The sequence below is a fragment of the Camelus ferus genome, chromosome 21 (assembly GCF_009834535.1).
Source record: "Camelus ferus isolate YT-003-E chromosome 21, BCGSAC_Cfer_1.0, whole genome shotgun sequence".
Classification (NCBI taxonomy): domain Eukaryota; kingdom Metazoa; phylum Chordata; class Mammalia; order Artiodactyla; family Camelidae; genus Camelus; species Camelus ferus.
Window position 1 is genome coordinate 25,476,618 of NC_045716.1, and position 22,188 is coordinate 25,498,805.

General features: G+C 42.6%; 1 protein-coding gene across 5 annotated transcripts in view; it reads left to right on the forward strand.

The window, feature by feature from the left end:
* Positions 1-21,897, forward strand: part of LOC102520902 (histone H2B type 2-F) — a 55,631-nt gene extending 33,734 nt beyond the window's left edge. Inside the window, exons 1-8 of one of the 5 annotated variants that reach the window (XM_032464393.1) lie at positions 61-195; positions 2,047-2,197; positions 12,801-13,033; positions 14,148-14,199; positions 15,020-15,207; positions 18,781-19,014; positions 20,304-20,435; positions 21,534-21,897. In XM_032464393.1, the coding sequence (XP_032320284.1) occupies positions 2,076-2,197; positions 12,801-13,033; positions 14,148-14,199; positions 15,020-15,207; positions 18,781-19,014; positions 20,304-20,435; positions 21,534-21,550 (978 nt within the window). In that variant the 5' untranslated portion in view covers positions 61-195; positions 2,047-2,075 and the 3' untranslated portion in view covers positions 21,551-21,897. Of the gene's footprint in view, positions 1-60; positions 196-2,046; positions 2,198-12,800; positions 13,034-14,147; positions 14,200-15,019; positions 15,208-18,780; positions 19,015-20,303; positions 20,436-21,533 lie in introns of those variants that run through there. The other 4 variants (XM_032464390.1, XM_032464392.1, XM_032464391.1 and 1 more) reach the window with 4 other exon arrangements.
* The last annotated feature ends 291 nt before the right edge of the window (positions 21,898-22,188 follow it).

The window sequence follows — 22,188 nt, forward strand, 5'->3', positions numbered from 1 at the left end:
GGGAGAGACCGGTAGAAGGGCAGCCTCTCTTTTAAGTCCTGTCCAGTAAGGATCCAAAAAACGGTCTTGAAGACAGAGGGAGAGGTGGAAATAAATTAAGGGAAAAGAAGAAATCCAGTGCTATTTCCTCATCTAAAGCACCATGAAGATGAAGTCGGCGTCCGCAGGGAGCCAGTCTTCCAGTCGCTGGTGAAGGTGAGTCAAGTTCCTCTCAGTAGTTGGAGTCAAAGCAAACTTGGCCCGGCTACCAGTTAGCAAGTAGCCCCTCTTCCTCCCCAACTGGGTAGCACTTGAACACATCTCTCCCTGGACTTTTTATGGATTCCAAGGATGCAATAGATACGTCTATTTTTAATGCACTTACTTGGGGTAAGAGTACTTTAAAATCTTTTAGCGACGGAAACGGTTTATGACGGGTTTTAAATGACGACTTTCAGGTGTAGGGGAAATGTTCAACCAATACACTAGGGAAAGCAACTACTGTTAATGACACACACCAAGGAAGGGCACTTCAGCCAGGTAGGTTTGCCTCCTAGGTTGGGCCCATTTTATTTCAAGTGCACTGTTGGTGGAACGTAAGATAAATCCGGGACGTTAACGATGAATATTTTAATTTTAATAGTTTTAAATGGAAATACACGTTCCAAAAGTTATACACAAACACATGAGGCCTGCTTTATGCCAACTTTAGAAAAACGAAAAGGAAAGATGATACATAAATAAATGACAAAGCCAAAAAAATGCCTTTAAATATTATTCTTTTCCAACAAAAATCTTTCCCAACTAACTTTTTCCCCTTGGATAGGCATGTATTACTCTTTCAATTAAAAAAACTTTAATAAAGAAGTTGTGGTATATTTCTGCAATGGAATACTACTCAGCCATAAAAAAGAATAAAATAATGCCATTTGCAGCAATATGGATGGGCCTGGAAATGATCATACTAAGTGAAGTAAGCAGAGAGAAAGACAAATCGTGATATCACCTATATGTGGGATCTAAAGAAAATGATACAAAGGAACTTATTTACAAACAGAAACAGACTCACAGAAAGAACAAACTTACGGTTACCAGGAGGAAAGGGGGTGGGAAGGGATGAATTGCAAGTTCAAAATTTGCACATACTAACTACTACATATAAAACAGGTAAACAACAAGTTTATACTGTATAGCACAGGGAACTATATTCAATATCTTGTAGTAACCTATAAAAAAAAGAGTATGAAAAGGAATATATGCGTGTATATGTATGACTGAAACATTATGCTGTACCCCAGAAATTGACACAACATTGTAAACTGACTATACTTCAATTAAAAGAAAGAAAGAAAGAACTGGCTGGTAAGAGAGGTATTCTTTATTGATAGAGATATCCATGGAAAAACAGGTAGCCTTGTGTTGAGTGTGACAGGCCATCAGAAGGCAGGGCTTCCTTAGGTTCTGTAGCTCCCTCTACGTCCTGATTCTGTGATTACACCTTGAAAGTACACTCCCTGAGTCCTTCCCATGGCACTACTGTTGATGTCCAGTGACCTGGGGTTTGAAGGCTGGCATCTCAAACTTTGTTTCTGCCTTCATGACTCTCAAAACTTGATGGAATGACAAAAAGGCTTTCTGATTTCTGAAGGGACACTCTCAGGAAACTATCTCAACTGTAAGAATAAAAAATACTCATCCTTTAGCCCAGTTTGTTTTCATTTGTTTACTTTATTATTTGCTTGTTTTTACTTCTAACACTTCTCTGGACCCCCACCCCCTCCTCATAGCAGCAGCTCCCACTACTTGCGGCATCTTTCCTTCAACCCAGTGGATCAGCAGGGTCCTCATAGCGGGGGAAGAACTCTCCAAGGGGGCACATTGTAAGCGTCACGATTTACTAACCTGTAGGTTCTGCTTTTTGTGATTTTTATGCTCCTAGGGGATCCTTCGTAGTAATCCAACTTCTTTAAATCATTATTTTGTTTTGATTCCTCTAGGTAGCTTTGGAGGAAAATCTAGCCATTATGGAGACCCAGATGCATTTCTTTTCTATCTTTCCTTTTAAAGGATGCAGTAAGAGGGTTCTTCATGACAAAATGCTCCAACTGAAGTCTGGAATGCATAAGCCCTTAGAGAAGAAGGGACCTGCTGAGAGGGGAGTGAATGAGCAGAAGACTCAGCCTGAGGAAGCAGGATTCTCCTCTGTGTCCCACAGTAGGTAAGAGACTCTGTTCAGAGGCTTCCACTGTCAGAATTAAGTCACTGCTGTCATAGCAGCTTTCAGGATCTGCATCCAGGCTCTGTGCCTTAATTGAAGGGCTTTCTCTTAAGATTTTCCTGGAAATTCTTTAGAGAAAAGCCTATAGCGTTTTTATTATTAATTATTTTTATATTATTCAGAGTAGTTTGGTTTTATTCAAACTAACAATGCATGTATGCACCAAATACATGATCTTCCTGGGGCTTGAGACTTCATGGAATTCTTCCCGTCACGTGAGTAATGTCTCTTTTCTGCACTGATGGGCGCACATGAGACTCTCCTGTTACCTCAGATGTTTCGCTGGTGAAAGCTGACCCGTCTCAGCACCTGAGGCGGCGGACTTTTGCAGAGGCTCGTCCATCGCCACTCAGTTCTCTACAGGTGCTCACGTCCCTGGTTTCTAAAGTGGCAATTTTGATAAGCTGAATTTTTAAAAATTAACTTTTATTGAGGTAACATTGACTTATAATATTATATGTTTCATGTGTACAATCTGATATTTCTATTTCTGTATATTCTACAGCATGATAAGCTCAATTTTTAAAATAAGCTTATAAAATTGGCAAATAATGGCCTGATGGCTAAATTTATCAAGTCTGTCTTTAATGACTGTTTCGCTATAGCTTTTTGAACACATTCAAATAATGTGGGGTTAATCCAGTACGCATTACCTGTGAGCACCAGTTACTGAAATACTAAATCATCACCAACTTGCTTAGTGGTTGGGGCACAGATTTGGAGGTGATTAAGATTCTGCTTCATGCTCCATTAGGTCACTGTCAGTATGTGCCACTTAAATTTCACTGACCCAGAGAATAATGTTAGAGCTGAAATAATCTTAGAGTTATTTTGTAATTGAGAATACTCAGGCCCAAAGATATAGCTGCTTGATCGAAGCTACACAATAGCCTTCAACAGAAATATTATAAGAATCCTGGGCTCTCAATTCACAAAGCCTACCCACTTTGTCAAATACATTTTTAAAATTTATGTTCCCATGATCATTCTTTTTTTTTATTTTACAAATAGACTTAATTTTAGAACAGTTTTAAATTCAGAGCAAAATTGAGTGGAAAGTACAGAGACCGCATACACCCTGTCTCCACACATGTGTGGCCTCCTCCCCCACTAGCAACATCCTGCACCAGACTGGTATATTTGTCACACTTGATAAATGTCATTGTCACTCAAAGTCCATGGTTTGTATTAAGATTCATTCTTGGTACTGTACATCCTATGGATATTGACAAAAGTATAATGACAAGCATCACCATTAATAGTATCGTATAGAATGACTATTCAGTGCCCTAAAAAAGTACTCTGTGCTCCACCCAGTCATCCTTCCCTCCCTTCTAATCCTTGGCAACCACTAATCTTTTTACTGCTGCCATAGTTTTGCCTTTTCCAGAATGTCATGTAGTTGCAATCATACACTATGTAGCTTTTTCCAATGGCTTCTTTCACATAGTAATATGCATTTAAGTTTCCTCCATGTCTTTTAATAGCTTGATTGCTCATTTTTTAAAAAGAATTGAGTATTTTCCATTTTCTGGATGTACCACAGTTAATTTATTCATTTACCTACTGAAGGACATCTTGGTTTCTTCCAAATTTTGGCAGTTATGAATTAAGCTTCTGTAAACATTGTGTGGAAAATTTCATAGGGACACAAGTTTTCAGCTCATTTGGGCAAATAGTGAGGAGTGTGATTGTTGGGTCATATGGTAAGAATATGGTTAGTTTTGTAAGAAACTGCCTTCAAAAGTGGCTGTAGCATTTTGCATTCCCATCAGCAATGAATGAGAGTATTTTTTGTGCCACATCCTTACCAGCATTTGGTATTGTCAGCGTTCTGGATTTTCACCATTCTGACAGATGCGAAGTGGTATCTTGTTGTCTTAATTGGCAATTCCATGATGACATTGATGTTGAGCATCTTTTCATATGCTTACGTGCCCTCTGTATACCTTTGGTGTCTGTTCAGATCTTTTGCCTGTTATTTAATTGGATTGTTCATTTTCTTATTGTTGAGTTTTGAGAGTTCTTTGTATATTTTGGATAATAGTCCTTTATCGGGTATATATTTTGCAAATATTTCTCCATGTCTGTGATTTATCTTCTTACTCTTGTGAACATATCTTTTGCAAAACAAAAGTTTTTTATTTCAATCAAGTCCAGATTATCAATTATTTCTTTTATGGATGATGCCTTTGGAGTTATATCTAAAAAGTCATCATCAAACTCAAGATTATCTAGATTTTCTGCTACATTACCTTCTAGGAGTTTCATAGTTTTTTTTTTTTTTAACATTTAGGTTTATGATCTATTCTGAATTAATTTTTATGACGGTTGTAAAGTCTGCAACTAGATTCAGTTTTTTGCATGTGGATGTCTAGTTCTCCAGCACTATTTGCTGGAAAGACTGTCTTTTCTCAATTGTATTGCCTTTACTCCTTTGTCAAAGATCAGTCAACTATATTTTTGTGCATCTGTTTCTGGGCTCTTCTGTTCTCTTCCATTGGTTTGTCTGTTCTTTCACCAATACCACACTTTCTTGATTACTATAGCTTTATGGTAAATCTTAAAGTTGGTAGTGTCAGTACTCTGACTTTGTTCTTATCTTTCAATATTGTGTTCACTATTCTGGTTCTTTTGTCTCTCCATGTAAACCTTAGAATCAGTTTGCCAATATCCACCAAATAACTTGCTGGGATTTAGATTGGGATTGCTTTGAATCTTTAGTTGGGAAGAACTGACATCTTGACAATATTGCATCTTCCTATCCACAAATATGAAATATCTCTTCATTTATTTAATTCTTCTTTGATTTCCTTCCTCAGAGTTTTGTAGTTTGCCTCATATAGATCTTGTACATATTTTGTTAGATTTATACCTAAGTGTATCATTTTGAGGGGTGTTAATGTAAATGGTATTGTTTCAACTTCAAATTCCACTTTTTCATTGCCTGGCATATAGGAAAACAACTGGCTTTGGCTAACAGTCCTTTATCAAGTCCTAATACAACATGTATTAACCTTGTATTCTGCAACCTTACTATAATCACTTATTAGTTCTAAGAGTTTTTTTGTTGATTCTTTCAGATTTTCTACATAGACGAGAATGTCATTTGCAAATAATGACAGTTTTATTTCATCTTTTCCAATCTATAAACCTTTTATTTCCTTATCTTGTCTTATTGCATTAGCTAGGAATTCCAATATGATGTTGAAAAGGAGTGGTGAGAAAGGGTATCCTATAAGGTAAACAGAAGGACCTACTGTGTAGCACAGGGAACTATATTCAATATCTTGTAATAACCTATAATGGAAAAGAATCTGACTTATACCTATATCTATATCACTTTTCTGTACACCTGAAACTAACACAACATTGTAAATCACCTATACTGCAATAAGGGGAAAAAAAAAGGAGGGGGTGAGTATCCTTACCTTGTCTCGGACCTGAGTAGAAAAGCCTCTAGTTTCCTATCACTAGGTGTAATGTTAGCTGTATATTTTTTGTAGATATTCTTTATCAAATTGAGAAAGTTTCTCTTTATTCCCATTTTACTGGGAGGTTTGTTTTTTTTCCAATCATGAATGGGTGTTGGATTTTGTCAAGTGCTGTTTCTGCATCTATGTATATAATCACATGATTTTTCTTCATTAGCCTGTTGATGTGATGAATTACATCAACTGATTTTCAAATGCTCAAACCAGCTTTGCATGCCTGGGATAAATCTCACTTCATGATGTGTTGTATGATTCTTTTTTTTTTTATTGTTGGATTGCCGATATTTTCCTGAGAATTTTTGCATCTATGTTATGAGAGATATTGGTCTGTAGTTTGTTTTTTATAATGCCTTTGCCAGGTTTTGATATTAGTGTAATGTTAGCTTAAGAATGTTAGAATGAGTTAGAAAGTATCCCCTCTGCTTCTGTCTTCTGAAAGAGACTGTAGAAAATTGGTATAATTTTTTCCTTAATGTTTGGTAGAATTCACTAGTGAACTCATCTGGGCCTGGTGCTTTCTGTTTTGGAAGATTATTCATTATTGAATCTTTAATAGATATAGGTCTATAAAAATTATCTATTTCTTCTTGTGTGGATTTTGGCAGATTGTGTTTTCCAAGAAATTGGCCCATTTTATCTAGGTTATCAAATTTATGGGAATAGAGTTGTTAATAGTATTCCTTTATTGTCCTTTTAATGCCCATGGGATCTATAATGATGTCCTCTTTTTCATTTCTTCTATTAGTAATTTGTGTCTTCTCTCTTTTTCTTAGTTAATCTGTCTAGAGGCTTATTGATTTTATTGATTCTTTCCAACAATCAGCTTTTATTTAAAAAAATTACCCAAGTACACTTTAATTGTCATTGTGATAAGACCTATTTATTATTTGGAAATTGCCTGAGAATAAATGATAGACCTATAGAATCCAAACAATGAATGCTTCAATAATTGGCCTTGTCCTGGAAGTAGAAATAGTCTTACTTATCTCAGAGACCCTTGAAAGTCAGAACAGGAGGATGCATGGCACTGATAAAGAATACTAGATTCTGAGTTTGAAGCCAAAATTTTAAATAATGGCTCTTCCACCAACCAGTTGTGGTAGGTCAGGTATATTGCCTCCCCTGGCTTTATTGAGATACTATTGACATATATCAAATATTTTTCTTATTCTTTGTAAGCCTCAATGTCTTCATCCATAAAATAAGATGAGGTTCCTTCCCGCACTAGTATTTTCTACGTCTTGACATACTGGGCTGTTGAAGGGTCTGTAATCTTGGTAAATGCAGCCAGGACCAGGCCGTGGCCCCTGGTGCATATCTGTGTGTTGTGTGTGTGTTTCTTGCAAGGAGCACTGCGCTAATACTGCATCCTGAGATCTCAGAGCTGAAAGAGCAGATGAGAGAAGAACATCTTCTTAGCTGGAGAAAGAGAGTAAGATGATGGAGGGGAGGTGGGCAGTGACAGTTGTTGTGAATGAGAAAGCAGAAACTGAATGTCAAAAATCTGGAAACAGGAAAATTGAAACCTTTGGATCATTAAAATAGTGATTAGTAAGAGTTTATTGTGCATATAAAAACAGTCCAAAAACTGGGAGCTCTTAAACTGACAGTAGAATGAGGCTCAGAGGTGTGTTGTTATAAGGTAGCCTGTACAGGAGAATGCAGAGGCTTTTTATTATTTACAATGACTTGTTGCAGCATTAGAGCTTTCCAAGCAATAGAGGATTGGTTAAAAGTGGCCACCTCGTGCCAATTTAGGGGAACAGCTAAAGTTTCATTTATGATTTTCAGGGGCATTTACAAGATGCAGCCCAAGGTAATTTTTGCTTGTTTTGCAGAATAAGCTAAATTAAGTTTAGCTTCAGTGATTTTCTTAATAACATAATCAAAAGTATTGTTGTCATTATCTGTTTTAAAATATGTCGTTATATATAGTAGTTCAGTTTCCAACATCTGAGTCAAACCAAAGAGTATGTTTACAGAGTGAGTCCAGAACATGACCTAAATCAAGTCTAGTACCATTAAGGTGTTCTATGCATATGGACCGATTGCCAGCAATGAAGTTTACAGTGGTTATGGGCTGTCCTTTTGTTTCCACAGCTTCCTCTCAATACCAGATTAATTGACCGTAAGTTTTAGTTGAATGGTCAAGGGATGGATACCAAATCTTTCTGTCCTCCAAGCATGTGTAAACTCTGGTCATAATATTAACTGAGAGTCTTCCTGAGCATTTAAGTGGCTCCATAACCAACAATTGTTTTAATTAGTAAAGGAGGGTGTGTATTGAATGGTGGAACTTTGTGAGTGGAGAAAATCCTTAACAGAAAAAGGAACATGAGTTTGAAGGTTTTGTGTTTGTCAAACAGTAATACACAATTTTTATTGTTATAAAAATAAGTCCTGGGAAAGATGGAGGAGCCAGCAGAATCATGTCTTGGATGTAAACTGTCTACCTTGTGTTGTCATCTGCTTCAAAGGAAGATCTTTTTCCTGGAGCTCCTTCATTTTAAGTCAACCATAGGTTGACAAGTCCAGGAGTCCAGGAGTCCAGGAGTCTGATGGTGGAAGTGAGGGTGGGGAGGCTCTCTTTAGTTGAAAGACATGGACCCAAGCTTCAATATCTTGTAATTTAAGTGCTGTGTGAGAAATGAAAAGAACCTGGTAGGGCTCTTTCCATCGAAGTTCAAGTGCACTGTTTTTCACTGATAGCTCTTTCAGAGTACTCAGTCTCCAGGTTCCAGTGTATGGATACAAAGTCCTTATCAGACTGAGGGTCTTGGAATGCCTCCTTGACCTGTTGAATATAAGCTTCTGAGTATTGTATTAGTGCTTTACAGTACTGGCTCATATGAGAATTTACAAGGGCAGGATATGCATGGAGTTCTCTCATCAAAGGCATGGGCTGCCCAGTGATGATTTCATAAGGTGTTAAATTTGTGTTTCCCAAAAGGTGTTGACCTCGTCATGAGGGCTAAGATGAACACTTTAGGACAAGGTATTCTTGTATTTTCAGTAACTTTTACCAATTTTAATTTTAGAATATCACTGGAACATTCAACTTTCCCTGAAGACTGAGGATGACAGGGGCAATGACAGTGCCAGAATGTTTGAATAACCTTTGTTATACAACCTTTGTTTTATAACCTGTCCAGTAAAATGAGTCCCTCTATCACTTGAAATTTCGTTTGGGATTCCCCATAGTAGAAAAACACTTTCTAATCATTTCTTTGCTGCTGTGGTGGCATCAGCTTTCCAACATGGGAAAGCTTCTGTTCCTCTAGAAATAGACATACCGTTACAAGTACATATTGATAGCCCATAAAGGAGACAGTTGAAAAAGTCTTATTTTAAATGTTCAAATGTTCCAGCTGGTGGGGAAGCAGCCACTGGAGTTACCTTAATGATTTTACCTAGGTTATCTGACTCGTAAGTTAAACATTGATTATAAACCTGTCTTGCTAATTTAGAACAATCACTCCACTAATATTTTTTTCATAATTTGAGTCATTTTGTCAATTCTGTAATAGGTAGTCACATGAAGTGCTTGTTAGAGTGGTAATTTGAGGAATCCAGGAAGCATCAGACAGCCATTTGGGGCTTCCCAAAGTCCTCTTTTTAATTAAATATGCATCCTTCTTGGGTGCTACTTTTGTGTCTTTCAGCATCAGATACAATTTCGTATCTATTATACAAACTGTCTTAAGTAATCTGATTTGACTCTACAGTGGACCATAGGTTATGGAAACTGAGAAAAATGGCTATACAGAAAGTTTGGTTTCTGTTCCCTTGGCCATTTTATGGAGTCCATTTACATTACAAAGTTTTGGTACATTAGGAATTTCTTTGCATAAAAGTCAGTCATCGCATTTCCCTGGTATTCAGGGTCTCATCAGTGGGTATGAGCCTCAATTTTTATGACAGCAACTTGTGAGGGCAGTAATAGTGCAGAGAGGTCAGTAACCTGAAGTTCATTTTTATAGATGTACCACAAAGAAGAAAAATCTCTGTTCCCAGAGCATACCAAAGTCATGGACCACTCTGAAGGCATACCTGCTAACAGTGTAAACATTTGCGGTTTTTTTCTTTTGCCAATTCAAAGGCTCAAGTGAGATCAAACTGTTCTGCAGGTTGGGCTGAGTTAAACTGAGGAAGAGACTCCTCAATTCTAATTGAATAGTGATAGCACATCCAGTGTGATATTTTCTTTCAGAATTTTTGGCACAGGAGCCATCTGCAGAGAGTACTAAATCTGGATTGGCTAGTAGAGTTTCTTGGAAATCTAATCTAGGAGTTAGATTTGGGGAGCCCAATTCAACACAATTATGCGTCTCTCTCCTTCGCTGGGTAAGGGTAGCAGGGTTTAAAGAGCTGCAGCAAAGAATGCTCAGATTAGGAGACAAGTAGAATCTCGTAAGATGTTAGTCTACTAAGAAATGGTGTGTATGCTCAGTGTTTAGCAAACTTTGTACAACATAAGGAACCTGTAAATTTAATTCACTTCCCTGAACAAGTTTCAAGGAGGATTCTATAACTTTAGTGGCTGCAGCTACTGCCTTTAAACAATTGGGGTGTGCTCTGGCCGCTGGACCTGTAAACTGGAATAGCTGTATGTCTATGTTTAACTCCATGTTTTTAAGGAAGTCCTCCCACAGCCTGATTTTACATTCCTAAACAAACAACATAAAAGGTTTAGTATAGCTGGGGAGTCCCAATGCAGGAGGATTTTGTAAAGCCCATTTAATTTCAGTAAAGTCTTCCTATTTTGTTTCCCAAGGAAGAGGTCCTTGAGTGTTATTTTTAGGCAGTTCATACATAGAGTGGAGAAGCTAACAAGCAAAAGTTAGGGACCCTGGCTTGGCAATATCCTGCTGGTGTGAGGAAGCCTCTAAGTTCTTTCTCAGTCGTGGGTTGGGGTTACTTGGGGTGGTACTTATTCCTTCTGGAGACAGAAAGTTTCCTTTTGCAGATAAATAATGACCTGGGTATCGTACCTTTCCTTGTAAAAACTGAAGCTTATCACGAGAGACCTTATGGCCTTTATAGGCCAGTTGTTGAAACATATTTTGAATTAACTTCTGAGTTCTCTCTAGATGAGGAACAAAAAAGTAAGTCATCTGCATTTGGAATCAAAGTAGATTTTCTGAGATTTTTGCATTGTATTTAAATCCTAATGCATCTGAAGCAGCAGTAATAATAATATCTTTCTGTACTTATATTACATTTGAGAAAGGCTTTTATACATAATAGCTCATAAATATTTACTAAATGTATCATTTTCTGGATATCATGTTGGGCATTTGGAATCAATAAGATCTGGTCTCCTCCATGAAGAAGTTCAAACTGGTGGGGAAGAAAAATATACAAATAGATAGGTTCAACAGAATATTCTAACCGTCCTAGCCTCTGAGAGTTTCAGAAGCCCAGCTGCAAGGAGTGTAGGGCAAGGCCATCTTTTGCTAAGGTGTCACCCACTTCTGTATGTATTTCTGAGGACATTCCCATTTCACAGAACTCCCCACAAGTGAGTGTAGGGTCCTTCTTAGAGGAAGGGTTTTCTGCATCAGTAGAGAATCCGTAGGCTCCCTGAGAGGACGCTAGGGCAGGGACCTGAGAGGACGCTAGGGCAGGGACGCAGTGAGGGATGAGCGGAGGTTTGCAAGCGCTTCTCTTTTCCATTGTTGAAGAAATGTTTGCTGAGAGCCTCCTCTGTGTTTGCCTATATGCATAAGATGGACAAAACCCTCCCAGTTCTGAAAGAACTCTTAGTCTAGTAACCAGTAGCTGCCTAATGGCATGGGAAATGTTGGACAGAAATATGAATAAAGGACAGTGTAGTTTAAAGGTTCAAAGGGAGGTTTATGCTACCTGGGGGGATGACCTGCCCTGATCCCCATTCTTGTTCCTTCCAACACCTGGATTACCTGTTCCAGACCAGTGACTCTGGGCTTCAGGCAAAGTTCAGCTTCTCAGAAAACAAACAGCACCTGTGCCCCTGCTGGCACAATACAGGCGACACTGCCAAGGTCTCCAAGAGAAAGTGCTGAAGTCAGAAGTCACTGGTTCTGCTCTGGTACACCTGTAGAAACACAGAGGACATTAAGTTCACCATTACTTACCAAATTAATGAATTAAAAGCTGTCTTCTTTTTGATAAGATAAATGCTTTACAGGCTCTGCTCTACTCATCCCAACATTTAAAATAAATTTCAATCCCACTCATATTTCTAAAAAGGCAAAGAAGCTATATTACTCTCACTTTGCAGATGAAGAAACTAAGGCACCAAATAGTACAGTGACTCCCCAGGTTTGCAGTGGGAGGGTAGAGTGCACTGGGGCTAAAACCCAGACCGGCTGATTCGTGCTCCTACATCTGATTGCTTTGCCTCCCTCAGAAACAAGATAAACTAAAACCTTCTCTTCTATTCTTTTTTGTAGCAAATTGTGGTTATGTTGGCCAGAATATCATGGGATTCTAAATTAGTTAAGATCATTTTTTGGAGATCATTTACCTGATGGGTAAAACACCATATTAGATACACTGAAAAATACAGAAGCAATAATGTATAGTGTTAAATTAAAGGCTTAAAGATGTCTTGCTAATTGAGTCTTAGCTGTCTTTGGAAAAGACACAGGTAGGTCCATCCTGGTGAGAGAAGAATTCTGCTGCCTAGGCCAAGTGGTCTCTTCTATCACATGATGATTTTCTTTTCAACTTTTCAATTAACACCTGGCTTTGTTTACTGTATTGACATGAATTAAAAGCTAAAGAGAGGGCCTGGGAACAGATTTTAAAGTAGAACTAGAGAGGGAAACCTGGTTCCATTTTCAGAAGTATGGACAGGGGGAAAGATGATCTTAGAAGGGGTCTTTTACAAAGAGGAACCCTTTTCATTTCCTTCTTTTATTCCCTTTACCACATGCAGGTCACTAAACATGAGCTAGAATTCAGTGTGGGGGCTCTTTTGGAGAAATTTTCAAAGCACTTTCTGCTGAAGCACCATAACCTATCAGTTACCCCTTTCCACCCTTATTGTTTCTTTTCTGCTTTAGGAAATATTCCTTGATCCAGGATCAGGCTCGAGAATTGACCCACCTGCGGCAAAAGATGAGAATCGGGGGGGCTATCTCTTCCCTCCTCATCCAGCACGTCAAGAACACAGTGAAGACCTTTGAGGAGCTCCTCCGCAGTAACAGCATTGACTACTACATGGAGCAGCATTTCCGTGAGCAGCTGGCCAAGGGCAGCCAGCTGGCGGAGAGCCTTGCCAGCAAATTCAGTACAGGTAAGTGGGCCCCAGGGATCGGGAGGGCCTTTAGTCCTTCCCAAGGACCTAGGCTCATACAGGCTCACACCCATCCACAAGTGACTTTTCAGTCTGGTGTCCTGCTTTGTATCACCATTTTGGGGCCACGGCAGAGTCAGGAACAACAACAGTGAGGCACACAGGGTTGGGGTGCCATGATGATTACCTATTCCTCCATCTCCCACAGAGTATGGGTGCTAGGGCAGGAGGCGTCACTAGGGGTGATAGTGTTTATCTGAGACTAACTGGCAGAAAGAGGTGGCACAGGGGCAGCTGGTTGTTGTGAAAAGAACCCTAAACTAGGAATCTGAAGATGCTTGCTCTCGCCTATGTGTGTTCACTACTAACTCTGTACATGTTCATATTTCTTTTGATATCTATTTCCTTTACCTAAAAAATTAGGTCAAATAATATCAGCCCCTAAATGCCACATGATTATTCTAAAAATCAAACAACAATATTAATCAGTGCACTTCAAAAAGTGATAAAAAGAATCATGATGATTTGGAAATGGTTTAGGCACTGCATGTACTAGTACCTGGCTGTGGGAATATTTCTTATTTCAGGAGCCTTTTACATAGAATATTCCCTAGAGACCTGAGGGCACAAAGTAAGAGCAGGCTTGAGGCCACTGTGGGGGCTCGTGATGGCAGATGAAGAGGTGAGACAGGGCTGTCTGTCACCTCTACAGAGACAGGAGTAGGTTGTGCATGAAAGTGTGATATAACACACAGACACAGGACTAGGGACCAGCCTTGCGGCAGGACTTGGAGGCTCTGGCCAGTGTGGTCCAGAGGCCAGTTAGACAAGAATCTCATGATCTTTGGAAAAAAAGACACTTTCAGCTTTTTATTGTGACTCAGAGCAGAGCAAGCAGAGGTAATGATCTTCGTGGTGGGTTCGGGAAAGCCTGCCTAGCAAGTTCCGTAAATACTCAACCCAAGTTCTTCTGAAAAAATTCAGAGTATCCCAGACTCAAGCGACAAGCAATTCTGTGTCTCTCATCCCAGAGAGAAAAGCCAGTGTTCATTTGTATTCTGGGAAATGAGAGCTGCTTAAATTTTGACTGGTCCTCTTTGAATCTGGTTTTCAGATGACTGTATGAGTAAGAAGAATCAAACAGGACAGACGCTGCGGAACCTCAGGTAACTCCAAATTTTCAAGGGCTATGAAAGATACGATCTGGAGGAGGATCCAGAAGCGAGAGCCAGAAGGTCAAAGGAGAAGGGGCTCTCACACCCTGTAAAAAAACAAACGGTTGATTATACCATCAAACCATTATGGATCCTTAGTGATAAAGTGGTCTCATTTCCTGTTTTTAAAATGTATTATTCTTTTGGCCTCCACTCTTACATCAATTCACTGATTTAATAATATAGAGCTGCTCTAACCTAACTGCCCAGTCCTCAGGGTTTCCTGTACTCCCATGGTCCCCTCTGATTTCCCCTGGATCCGTAAAGACTGGAGTGAGATTATGCCTGGTATCTTCAAGAGTGACCCAGTGGGTGCCGGCAAATGTTAAATGCCTTCAAATTTTCTTTGAAAAAAGAGATTTACACTGTATGACTATAGCTAGGGAGGGGGGTCTAGAAATTACAAGACACCTGGAAGGCAACATCGTCTCAGGAAGCAGTTTTAAATGGGCCACTGCAAATACTATTTAATGGATCATTCGCAGAGATTGTTGAACTCTTACAGACCTTTGGGTGTCTTGTGAAGGAACCGTAAGTGTTTAGAGGGCCTGATGGGTCTTCTGTCTTTCTCAGAATGTTTGTGGCCAAGGCATTGGACAACTGTTGTTCTCTCCTGCCCCCAGCTCTCTACCCCAAACAGAAACGAATTGTTTGGCTTCTCTAACGGAACAGTCTCCTTGACTTCTGGGTCCTCTCCTGTGAGCTCCCAGATCAGTATAGCTGTGGCATTCAGGTGACCTTCATTTTTCCTTCTGTCTTTCTTACCCACCAGTATCTTAAGGGAGATGCATAAGAAGGGTAAAGTGATGGAAGTCCTAGAGACCAAGCAGGACGCGCGGCCCCAGACTTGGCCCCAGACCCGCTCCAGCAGCCACGCCCAGCCCGCCGCCCATCGCCCCCCCAGCAGCACCTCCCGGCTGCTTGGTGAGCAGGAAGTGCGCCCTGCAATGAATGTGGCCAGTGAGTACCAGAGAGCCTCCAGTTTCTGGGTGCTTGCTCATCTGTCTAGACCAAGAGGAGGCATCCTGGCAGCCAGGCCCAGCAGATTCACTGTGATGTACCTGGTTGAGCACAGGTCTGGGACTCAGTGCCAAGCCAGACTCCAGGGGTGTCAGATAGCTTTTCCCCATTCCTAGTCCCGCATGTCATCAGCCACGAGACCCCCTCTGGCACATACATAGGGTCAGACTTGAGGGGAAGGGTCTGAGTTGGGAAAGGGAGGGGACAAATGCTCCATCATCACTGCAAACACAATCTTTCAGACCACAGATGCGAATGTCACTAACATTGGGCCTCTGCTCTTGGAATCCTTTGGGTAAACAGCCACAGTTCCTGTTTTCTATTCACCACTAAATATTCTTTATCATTTGTGGATTTACAGATCCCACCCATCATTCTTCTTCTTCTTCATCATCATCATCATCATCATCATCATCATCATTATTATTATTATTATTATTATTATTATTATTATTATTATTATTATTATTATTATTATTATTATTATTATTCAGCTGTAATATCCTCTAAACCATCAATACCTGGGCCAGGCTGAATCTGTCACCAGCATGCCTTTCCCCAGAATTCCCCGAGGAGGGCCCTTGGGTAGCCATGGTGGGGGTAGGAGGAGGAGAGTAAGTTTAAAACCAAACCTTCATGTTCTCCTGCTCAGCCTTCTCTTTATTTTCCCTCCTTAGACAAGCATTTGTAGACAACCATATGAGTCAAATTCTGGTGTTAAAAACCAGGGACCAGGAAATCATCCTTAGCCCCTGGCTATATCTGATTTTTTTTTTTTCTGAATTGACTATTTCAGGTATGAATAAGCTATAATGGGTTTTGACCTGGTACTATTCCTGTTTTTCATTTTACCCTGAGGAGCAAAGCAGCATAATGTTTCCCCCGCGAGTATACCAGCCAAGGGAAGACAGGAGATGCACGTTTATTGAGCACTTACATGCTTACATTATTGACCACGACACATATGTTGCCCCTGTTACTGAGGATAGCCATCCTCTCAAACGGGTGGTGTCCTGATTTTACAGCACAGCCGAGGACACTGAGGCCTAGCAAAGTCAGGGAGCATACTGAAGACAGTCCAGCTTGGGGTGACGTCGTGGCGAGCCTGCCTGCCTCTGACGCCGAGACTGTCCACTGCACTGCAGCCTGGGCAGTCAGGGACCAAGCAGGGAGGGAGCCGCCCGTTTGCACACCTCTTTTACTAGGCTTCTGAAGCCAGTTTCCCCATTCCGCTCTTTCTGCCCCTATGCCCAGCACAAAGGTCTAGCCTCTGAAAATGAGGCAAGACGCCATACACATTGCACTTCCATCCATGAACTTATAAATGGATGGGCTGCCCTGGATATGTCTGTGATATCTTCCAAGGAGCCAGTGGGAGTTTTGTGTGTATCCTTGAACTCAGTTGCCCAGAGGCACTTGGTTGGTTCCACCTCAACGATGCCCTGAGAGACAGCAGGAGAAGGGCAAACACATCTTCCCCTCACCTGCAGTTCCTGCCACCACTTGTAAGAATGGCCACACTTGAGATGTGGCCTCTGGAGTGGCACTCCCAGAATGCATCAGCCTTGTTCTCTGCTACCTCTGTCTCTCCTGAGGGAGACTGAAGCCCCTCTTCTTCCCATCTGAAGTCATCATTCTCTCAGAGGGGCAATGGCTTATCACTGCTCCTTTGATTTGGGGGCCAGAACTTCTAGGGTAGTTAGCAATGGTGTGTGGCGGGTGCGGCAGCTTCACTGTGAGGCTGAATTCCCCTCACAGGAGGCTGTTCTTTGCCGCTTTCCGCGTGTGGTGTAGGGCATGTTGCCTGTGTTGTGTGGCCGGGGGAGACTGGGACAAGAAAGTGCTGATCACTGTTACTAACAGACTTGGAACCTCCCATGGCCTTGGCTGAGAATAAGCTGATTTTCTGCGGTGGGGAATAAAGAAGCTTTGGAAGGGGTTGGGAATCACATTTTGATTGCGTTCCTACCTTAAGTGAGGCTTTGAAGTAAAGTAGTTTACCTTACTCTTTATTTCACAGTGATGCTAATTACATCTGGTATTATGTAAACCGGGGGAGGAGCAATCTGCTGGATACTGATTTAAGCATGCAGTTCCCTAGAGGAACTTGGCTTGGTGGAGGGAAACAGGACCACACTCTACCTGCTCGGTGGAAAAATGTGACTACCCTGTGGCCCTTGATGATAATCCTTGTAATCCTTGAAAGGTTCAGACTCTTAAACTTTTCTCTGAATTATGGCCCTGCCATGCAGCTGGGTTTTTCTCTAAAGGGAGACAGCAAAGGACAGGGCCATGTTCTCATAGCATCCTCGAGCTGTAAGGATGCTATGTATTTTTGGATTCTACAATCCCCCATGTAGAAGTACCCCAGTCACTCTTTGGGCAGGAGCCAGACAATCTGAGCTATATTTAAGAGTTATTTTTTGCCGTCTCATGAGCCATCTGGGTGGGATGCAAATCGCCACTTCCCTGTCTCAGTCACTCCCTCAGCCTCATCGGCGTCCAGAGTCAGCTGAGGCAGGAGTGAGAAAACCCTGTCTAGGTTTTCTGCGCATCGGCCAGAAGTGGAAGCCGTTTCCCCTTCCTCTTCCAACAACCCCAATACAGGACAGTCTCAGGAAGGAGCAGCCGCTGTGCTGCTGGCAAGGGCCTCGACTGCGGGTGAGTAGATCACCGGTTCTCAGACCAGCAGATTGCTTCACGTCCTTCCTCTCAGGACTTCGCAGATTGGCAATGAGTCCTGCTGTTGGAGGACACATTTCTGAAGTACCTCCCTGGGATCACTCCAGCACGGGGGACCATGGAGGGAGCTAGGAGGGGGCCCCACTCCTCTTCCTGTGTGTGCACTGTGACCCTCAGACACCACATCTAATAGCTACTTCTTGGTATCATAGGCCGGGAATGCCAGTAACCTTGGGGTGAAACTTACAGTCCTTGGAAAATAAGTTTTTAGCTAATACTCAGCAGTAGGCGGGGGTCACTGGTACCCGCCTTAGTCTTCATTCCATGGATTCCTTTATTCGTTTTCTAAGGGTGCTGGAACGAAGAATCACTAACTGGATGTTTTAAAACAACAGAAACTTGTTCTCTCACAGTTCTGGAGGCTAGGAGTCTGAAATCAAGGTGTGAGCAGAGCCAGCTCCCTTTTGCTCGCCTCTTCCTGACCTCTGGTGGTTGCTGGGAGCACTCCTTGGCGTGCAGATGCATCACTCCAGTCTCTGCCTCCATTGTCACATAGTCTTCTCCCTCCATGTGTCTCTTTATCTGTGTGTCTCCTCGCTTCTTGTAAGGACATTAGTCATGTTGGATTTAGGATCCACTCTCATCCAGTATCATCTCATCTTAACTGATTACATCTGCAGAGACCCTACTTTCAAGTAAGGTCACCATGGTCTGAGGTTCCAGGTAGACGTGGATTTTGGGGGGACGCTATTCAGCCCAGCATAATTATTTGTAAAGCACTTCGTTTCTGACTCTCCCATTTGTTTCTCATTCATATTCCCTCCTGGACAGATGTCAGCCCAGCCACTCCTGCTGATTCAGCTTTATTGCACAGCAACCATTCAGAAGCCGTGTCTGCCCAGCCCTTCTCTCCTTTGAGTGCCGCCACACAGCCGAGCGGGACACCAGACCCTGGGCTTCATGGCAGCAGTGGCCCATGGGATGAGATGAGGCCTCAGAAGATGAATGCATCTGGGAACCTGTCCTCCTCCTCCTCTCTGTACCGGCCTGACTCTAAGCCCTCTGGTAAAACACGATGAGCAGGTGGTGAAGCGGAGTCCGTTGGCAGGAATGACACATTCCTTTCCTGGCCAGACGGTTGTTTGTTTCTCTGTTAGACCCTGGCTCACAGAAGTGGGTGAGAAGGTGAAGGGGCAGTGTTCTGCCAGAGAGTGAAGTCCCAGCCCAGTCCTGGTGCTTCTGTCTGCCTCTCCCACTTCCTTAGCTAGGCATTCACTCTGGGCAGGAGAGTAAAGGAAGTCAGGGGCATCCTGAGGCCTTCTGCAGGGAGGATGAGTTGCCTCACATTGTGTGCTCCCTTTTCTCGGTGCTACAACCTTCTTAAGCCTACGTTTAGACTGTTCTGGAATTCCAAGCGTTGACTTCCTTGGGGAGGTCTTTCTTAGATCAAGAGCTATTGCAGGATAGGAGACTATTTCTGTGCGTGTGCGCACATGCACACATACACACACATTTTGTATACAACTATAAGCCAATCTTGCCTCTCAAACTTTGCTATTGGATTTGGAGCCAGGCATCCTGGCTCCCAGAGGTTTGGGCCACAGCCATGTAGAGGAATGGCTTGAAGCAGCCCAGGTTCTGAGATGCAGGTAGTATAACAATACAACGCTTGAAATTCTCAGAGAAAAAGCTGGCCCTAATCAAGATGTCTTGGGGGATGAAACCTATTTTTGGTCTCTTTCCCGTTCCCTTTGGGCATCTTTTTCCTCCTTGAAGGTGTTCCCTTCTCTCTTGTTCCTCTTCCACATCCTGACACCTCCCCAGGCTCTTCCTTGTCACTTTTCACCATATCACTCATTATTCATAGCCTGATCTGATTTCCTGTGCATTTAGCTCAGTCTTTCTGTTAGTGGGTGAATTGTAAAGGCTGTTGAGCAGTGGGTCGTCAGGTAGGAGAGGTATGAGATAGAAAGGGAGGCCCTCTGGTTGCTGCGGAAGGAGGCGGATGGGCTTGCCCATCGTTAGGCCAGCCCCACCTAGAGGGCTTTACCAGTTTCTCACCCTTGTTCTCCAGTCCAGCGTCCGTCTCCCTCAGGTGTGCACAGCCTCTGTCTGGGAGGAGGTCCTGGGGAGTTTCCTTAGAGGGCTAGCTTGTGACTGAAAGCCCGGGAGCTCTTTAAACACAGTTTCCTTGTGCTTCCTGGGTGCCCAGGTGAGAGGAGGAAGTTGACAGAAGTATAGCTTTGGGCAGGAATCTGACAGAGTCTGGGTAGGTCCCCCACCCTCCCACCTGCCCATGAGTGACCAGCCTTCCCCATTTCCTATCTCTCCCGTGTCTTGGTGGTGTGCAACAGGGGCCGCCCTGCTGGAAAAGAATCTGGTTGAGATCCAGAACCTGCGCCAGCGCCTGGAGGAATCTGTATTCGTCAATGACCGCCTGCGAGAGAGGCTGGAACACGTGCTCAGCAATGCTGACCAAGGAAAGGGTAGGAAAGGCACCAAAACTTCCTGGTTCTGTCCACATCTAGAGAGTCCCACAAGGGCGTAGAGGTTTGCAGTTATAAGGCACATTGGTGTGCACTACTTCACCCTTCCTCACAATCAGCCCAGAGAGGGAAGCAGGGCAGACACTATTGTCCTTAATTTGTAAATAAAGACACCAAGTGGCTTACCAGGCAGGGCTAGTTCTCACCCTCAGGGCTGTCTGATGTGATCCCCATTCTTGCAACTCCCTGTACCACCGGGTGCTGGCTCTGGGCTTGTGGCCTGACTGGCAGGCGGTAAAGCTGAGGCTTCCATGGTGCCCGCTTCAGCAGAGGGAGGACCACGTCTCACCATCACGTTACTACCATGTGCCCTGGATACCACCTGCCGCTTCCCCTATGTGAAGGGCCCATACTCCCACACTTGCCACCCAGATGCTCTCACTTAGAAACCAGTACTTCCACATTCCTTCTCCCTTGTCAGGATCAGAAGGATGGGGACTAGGGCCCCTAATACATCACAGCAGCAACCTGCGGGGAGGGGGAAGGCCCTGTTCCACAGCCGCAGCCATTGCCCATGAGTGTGTAGCCCATCGTGGTGTGACTCAGCCACAATACACTCCTGTCCTGGTGCATGAGGCTCTCAGATTTCTTGCTTGGCTGGGGCTGACGCTTTGGTGGATTCAGGAAAGTATATCTTTGAAAGCATCTGTTACCCAAATGTGTGACTTGTCTAGGTTGTTTTTATTCCCTGAGACAATATCCACTTTTGTTTTCCATGGATAGAACCCAGAGTCCATGCCTCAGCTCAACAACAAGAAAAGAGCCTTTAGGGAAGCAAGCTGGAGTTTTCGGGCTTACAGAGGGCAAAACCCGAGCTTGGTCACTTCCATATCCCTCCTTTCCACAGCAATACCCAGCTGCAGAAGCAAAGAAAAGAGGGTGGCAAGTACAAAAATTGCCCAGACCCATGTGGCCCAGTCTAGATGAGGCTGCTGCTTATGAGGTTCCACCTATAGGCCCTTAGACCCCAAGCTCTACAGGTGAATAGCACTGGGAAATTCACATTTCTTGTATAAGTCCCTTCCCCCATCTTTGCAGCTAACCACTGGCTGTGAGCTGAATACCAGCTTGGTGTCTCTCTCCGTCTGCCTTCCCCACTTCCAGCTGAGTGTGAATAAGGAAGGGGAGGGATGTCGGTTTCTTTTTGGAGCGACTGGTGAAGAGAGTTCCCCAGATCTCTCCAGGCTTCATCGCTGCTCTGTCTCTCCCTCCCTAGACACCGCGCCGTCACCTCCAGGTGTCTCCCTCGCACACACTCAGCGTCACTCCTCCAGCTCTGATCAGGTCATCTTCTGACATGCCACCTGGAGGGTCCAGAGCAGTGTTCTCCAGATTTCCCAGCCCTACCCAACAGCATTTGTGGGTATAAACTTGGAGGCATCAAACATTACCTTTAAACAAATGGATCAAAATTAATAAATTATTATTTGAAAATTGTTTACATCTGTTTTTTAACTGTCTATAAAAATAAAGATTGTGCAGGGAAAAATAAAATTCAGAATGACCTGAAATTTATAGAAAAGGTTAAAGGAAAAATGACTTTTCTCTATTAGCTATCTCTATTTCAGAGAACTAGACTCAAAAGGCTAAAGCTGGGAGAAGGTCAGAGCTATTGAGAGTGGGGCTGTGGGACTCCTTAATCCCTATTTCATGCTTAGAACAGAAAAACTATCACATGTGAAAATATAGTAGG